At 45.0% G+C, this 6,000-nt stretch overlaps 1 protein-coding gene across 6 annotated transcripts in view; it reads left to right on the forward strand.

Annotated features, from left to right (window-relative positions):
• Nucleotides 1–4,372, forward strand: part of ITPR2 (inositol 1,4,5-trisphosphate receptor type 2) — a 499,601-nt gene extending 495,229 nt beyond the window's left edge. For all 6 annotated transcript variants that reach the window (XM_040345602.1, XM_040345605.1, XM_040345603.1 and 3 more), the window contains one exon: nt 3,111–4,372. In XM_040345602.1, the coding sequence (XP_040201536.1) occupies nt 3,111–3,197 (87 nt within the window). In that variant the 3' untranslated portion in view covers nt 3,198–4,372. The remainder of the gene's footprint in view (nt 1–3,110) is intronic.
• Nucleotides 4,373–6,000: the final 1,628 nt, after the last annotated feature.

A 6,000-nucleotide genomic window follows, 5' to 3' on the forward strand; every position in this document is an offset into this window, starting at 1 on the left:
TAGGGATTGTGAGAATCCCTCATAATGGCAAAAGAGCCAGGAACTTAGCACAGGAATGGTGCGGGAAACCCTTATAATGGCACAGCAGGCGTACAAACCTGGAAACTCATCACAGTTATGGTGGGAACCCCTCATAATGGGAATGTCATGTCAAGTGCACCCCGTTGGGGTCGGGGATGCACCACAGGGTAGTGAACCCAATAGCCGACTGCTGCTACAGGGAGGAAGCGTGAACCCGGGATCACCCAGGGCGCGGAGTCTGAGACTCAGTTTTGTGTTCACCAGAGCCTCTGATGGTGAGGATGGCCTTGGCCGCAACTGGATCCAGGTCGCGACCCCCCAGATCCCCTAGGTCACACTCCGCAGGGAGAGAGAGGAAGCAGCCAGCAGGACAAACGGTGGTGATGGGTAGGCCGAGGTCAGGGCAACAGGCAGACAAGGGTAACCGAGGACAGGCAAATGGTCAGGGGCACAGGCAAACAGGAGAAGTCAGGGACAAGCCAAAAACGGTACACAGGAAGACGATGGTAGCACACTAGCAGACAGGAACTTGGCAAATTACACTGTTGAACAGCACTGCAGACCTGTAGAGCAACAGTTAATATAGACTTCCTGGGATGGCCTGGGTGGGGCCATACAGGAAGAGGAAGTGATAAAAAGGGAACCAGAACAGGGTCAGGCATCTAATGAGCAGATGGAAACACAGGTAAGCTGCCAGGCTATTGCATATCCATGACAGAGAATGGCAGGTGTGCAGACCTGGGAACCCGGGGTAGGTATGGTGGAAACTAGTCGTAACAAGCACAACAGGTGTGCAGACCTGGGAACCCAGAGTAGATATTATTGGAAACCCTCATAATGGGCACAACAGGTGTGTAGACCCAGGAACTCAGCACAGGGATGGTGGAAACCCCTCATAATAGTCACAGCAGGTGTGCAAAGCTGGAAACTCAGTGCAGAGATCTCGCCAATAGAGTCCCCGAATGATGAAAGATACTATCATGGTAAACCCAGACTAAGCTCTCCAACTTCTACCAGAAATTAAAGTTTTGAGTGGATGGGCTTTTAGCTACCCATTACAGACTTCATAGAAGAACTAATATACTTACCTCATATATTTCATCTAAAAAGCATTCTACGGAACTGAGTAAACTTTATTTCCGGGTTCCATTTAATGTAGTACTTTGACCAATTACAAGGTTAATGTTAAAAATGAAGAGAAAGCATCTGCACAGTCAGATGTAACCAAACAAGCTGACTAATAAGCACTAAATATATCTGTACTGCGAACTTGCTGACCGGTATGATAATACACCGTGCGCGCAGAAAGGCTCTCTACCAAACTTCGCTGTGTATGTGCAGCAGCCTGACCTTGCAAGACGTGGGAGAGATTCAGGAACGGCTGCCTGCAGCCCACACAGATTATCTAGTGTCTCTTTCTTCAATGTCTGGAGAAAACACATTCAATTTATAAGGGTCATCTATTCTTTTACTAAACTTCCCTCTTCAATACTGTCTGTAATCAGCAGTTTATTACAAACCCAATGCACTTAAAAGAAAAAGCTGCCAGAACCATCATGAAAAGCATCAGCTAAAGTAGAACTCTGGGCAAAGTAGAACAAGTGACATCTATGATGCAGTCTGTCAATAGATGGGTTTAGTTCTGCTTTATGATTTATTGCTGCTCAGGGGCTCTGGGCTTCACCCACGGGTTACCTGCACTGAGCCATAGACTTCTATTACCTGCAAGTTTGGTGAGCTTTCTGAAAGTGCACCACACCTAATGATAAAATTGAAGTCTATGGTAAAGTGCAGCCAACCTGTAGGAAAGCCACAGGTAAACCAGCGGTGCGGGTAAACAACAGTGCATCAGTGTGAAAGCCTTAGGCCTCTTTCACATGGTCAATCCGACCCAATCGGACCCTCCATTCACCTCTAAGGAGTGGCAGATGTAAATGGACTTGTGTCTGTTTACAAATGCCTACCTCCAATCCGATTCTCTAAAAAAAAAAAAAGAGTTCAGTGGGCTCTATAGAGTCGCCCATTTGTAATTGTGGCCTAAAGTTCCACGTTAAAGCTCATTTAACCAGTTGTGGATTTTGGGCATACCACACATGCCCTAAAAGACCTTCATCAAAGTACTTTGGGTGTGTGGATCCACCCATCCCATCCTTTGTTTTTGTACTATCTGTAACAGGGTCACCCTGTCTTAGATGGACATTAGTTTTAAATCACCTTTAGGCGAAATACAAACAAATTCAAGCACAAGGTTTAAGCCTTATAAATAATAAGAGTGGCCATTGTAAAAAACTGTTAAATGGTTTGTCCAGGTCCCTGTAACTGTCACTTTTGCTGGATAGCTTGGCCTGTTGCAGGATGTGGAAAAACAACAAATCCATTGGCAGAATAAACATGTAAGTTCCACCCAAAAATGGAACCCTCCTCCCTCCCGTGTCACATTTGGCACCTTTCAGGGGGGAGGGGGGAGCAGATACCTGTGTAATACACTTCGAGCATAGATACCCGAGCCACCCACCGGTATCTACACCACTTTAGGTGCCTTCTCCGCCCCCCGCTGTCTTCTGGGAGACACACAGGTCCCAGAAGACAGCAGGGACCAGTGGGATCACGCAGCGCGAGTTACGCATGCACGATGCCAGCTGTTACCATTATTGTTCAGAAAAGCTTTTGTGCCTCTCTGATATGGTTTTAGTTTGTTACTGGGGCCTGATATCTTCTGACTGTCTGGTTGGCTCTACCATATTCCAATGACTAATATGACTGCCCCGGTAGTGTGCCATTCCCCTATCCATTTCTATGAGTGAGACATACTCCGCTAAATAGCTAGAGGCTGCCATGAGTACGGTTCTATAGGAATAAATAAGGTCATGGCACGCATGCTCAGTAAGAAAAGGACATTTTTGTTGTAAAGATTTACATGGCCAGGAAGGGCCCCAAAATCCCAGGGCTGGGCAGGAAGGTAAGCATTATACTAGGCAGGCTGCACTCAAAGAATGTACTTTAAGATAATAATATTAATAATAAATATAACCATTATATAACTTTGGTTACAATATAAATTGTATTTCTCAAAACCTTAATTTTTCCAGATGACGGAGCAGAGAAAAAACAAGCAGCGCCTGGGTTTTCTTGGCTCAAATCCGACCCACGTGAACCATCACCTCCCTTCACATTGAGCCAGCACAGATGATGGCAATAGTAGTGTCTATGTACGATTGGACGCGGAGTGAGAGACGGACAGGTGGCCTTGTTGGATGGATCTGAAGTTTTGTACAAACATGGTCTGTGACCAGCAGGACCAGAGGCATCTTCATGGGACCAATGACCGCACTATTCAAGGAACCGCAACATGAACTTTTCAAGAGGCATCACTTTTTGAGACAGAATTGCATATTGGTTTCTTTAAAGGGAATCTTATAATGTTAAAGTTTTTTTTAAGAAAATATATTTTTTCTATTTATAGATGATATTTGTTATTTATGTACTCGGGGAGCAGCCATATTTGTTTATTACATAGGCAGGCTTTGCTTCCTATTGCAGTACAACGGATATGCATTTTTCCTTCTTTCAAGGCAAAACTGTGGGACTGCAGCGTGCTTGAAAACAATAACTTATCATACAACTGGCCTTATTGATGAAGCTGTTAAGCAAGGCTGTTGGCTCAAAAAATGAATCTACCCACCCGCCAGAGAAATATGTAAATGGGACAGCAAACATGGAAAAGTGCTGAAAAGTGCCAGAAAAATCTTCTATAGCTGAACTTTACAATACAAACTCCAAATCGTGTTCTTTGTGGAGATGAACTATGCTTTCCATCACTAGGATTGTATCATGTTTGCACTCGGAGAGACTGAAAGCTGGTAAGCTTGACACGTGACAAAGGAGCCTTCATTTTATCTGTGCCTTATACACAGAGATACGTCTTCATCTCAAATCAGACTGTCTGTATCCAGGAAACATTTGTACAGATATACGAGTTGCTTTTCTTATACAATTTATTGTAATTTTAGCTCTAAGTCCAGTGTGGGGTTTAGTATCCCAATCCATACAACTAGATTTACTATGCGCTGTCTGTCACACTTAGGGTTCATCATGTATGGAATGGCTGTCGCTGAATCTTTGTGACAATTTGTTTTGAAGTTTATATATGAAAGTTCAATCATGTTGGGTAAATCAATGCCACTATAAAACATTGAAAGATCTCTACATGTAAATTTATTGAAAATCTTGAGCTGTATTTTACCACCTGTTCCTTCCTCCACCGTTCCTTTCCTGTAATACCCTGTGCTGCTAAAGGAGTCTTCTCCCTTCTCTGAAGCCTCATACACACGACCGAGTTTCTCGGCAAAAACCAGCAAGAAACTTGCTGGGAGATATTTTTTTGCTGAGGAAACCGGTCGTGTGTACATTTTCGTCAAGGAAACTGTTGAGAAACTCGACGAACCGAAAATAGAGCAAGTTCTCTATTTCCTTGACGGGAATGGAGAAAATTGGCTTGTCGAGTTCCTCGACAGCCTAACAAGGAACTCGACGAGGAAAATGATGTGTTTAGCCCGTCGAGTTCCTCGGTCGTGTGTACGAGGCTTAACTCTCCTCTCCTGATATACTATGCACTGCTGAGGGCTCTGCTCCTTCCTCTATTTAACTCTCCTCTCCTGAAATACTGTGTGCTGCTGAAGGACTCTACTCCTTACTTTATCTAACTCTCCTCTCCTAATGCCTAGTACATACGACCGGGATTCTCGACGGGAAAAGGTCCGTCGGAAATCCCGAGGGGAAAACTGAGAACCTGCTCTCGACTTTTCCTCTGTACAGACATTCGGTTTTCCCGTTGGGAAAACTCAGATGAGAGCTTTTCCTCTGGAATCCTGACCATGTGTATGCTCCATCGGAGTTTTTCCCCACAGGAAAATAGCCAAAAATGTCCGTTTTCCACAGGGGAAAAAAGAGAGCAGGTTCTCTTTTTTTGTCCGGCGGTTTTTGGGCAGTTTTCCTGTCGGAAAAACTGCAAGGAGCATACACACAGCCGGGATTCCCGACCAAAAGCTCTCCTCACAGTTTTCCCGTCGGGAAACCCGGTCGTGTGTACGGGGCATGAGATACTCTGCACTGCTGAGGGACTCTGCTCCTTCCTCTATCTAACTCTCCTCTTCTAAAATGATCTGTGTTGTTGGAGAATTCTGCTCCATCCTCTGATTCCCCTCTCTTGAATTATGCTGTACTGCTAGAGGTTTCTGCTCCTTCCTTTATCTAACTTGCCTGCCCTGAAATACTCTGCACTACTGGAGGACTCTCCTTTCCCTCTCTAACTCTCCACTCCTAAAATGATCTGTGTTGTTGGAGAACTTTACTCTTTCCTCTAAGGCCTTGTACACACGGCCGAGAAACTCAACGGGCAAAACACATCGTTTTGCTCGTCGAGTTCCTTGTGAAGCTGCCGAGGATCTCGGCGAGCCAAATTTTCCCATTGCCGTCGGGGAAAAAGAAGACATGCTTTCTTTTTGGCCCGACGAGATCCTCGGCGGTTTCGTTGTTGAAAAATGTACACACGACCGGTTTCCTCGGCAAAAAAAAAAAAAAAACAGCAAGCTTCTTGCTGGTTTTTGCTGAGAAACTCGGCCGTGTGTACGAGGCCTAACTCTCCTCTCCTGATCTACAGTATGTTGTACTGCTAGAGGACCCTGCTCTTTCCTTTAGGAAACTCTTCTCCTGAAATACACTTCTCTGCTGGATAACTCTTCTCTCCTGTAATACTCTACTACTAGAGGACTCTGCTCCTTCCTCTAACTCTCCTCTCCTGCACTTCTGGATGACTCTGTTCCTTCTGCTGTCCAACTCTTCTCTCCGTAAATAATCTGTACTGCTTGAGGACTCTGTCCCCTTTTTCTACCTAACTCTTCTTTCCTGCAATACTCTTTGCTCCTGGAGGACTCTGCTCATCCCTCTAACTCTTCTCTCCTGAAAAATACTGCACTGCAA

The sequence above is a fragment of the Rana temporaria genome, chromosome 3 (assembly GCF_905171775.1).
Source record: "Rana temporaria chromosome 3, aRanTem1.1, whole genome shotgun sequence".
NCBI classification, from domain to species: Eukaryota; Metazoa; Chordata; class Amphibia; order Anura; family Ranidae; genus Rana; species Rana temporaria.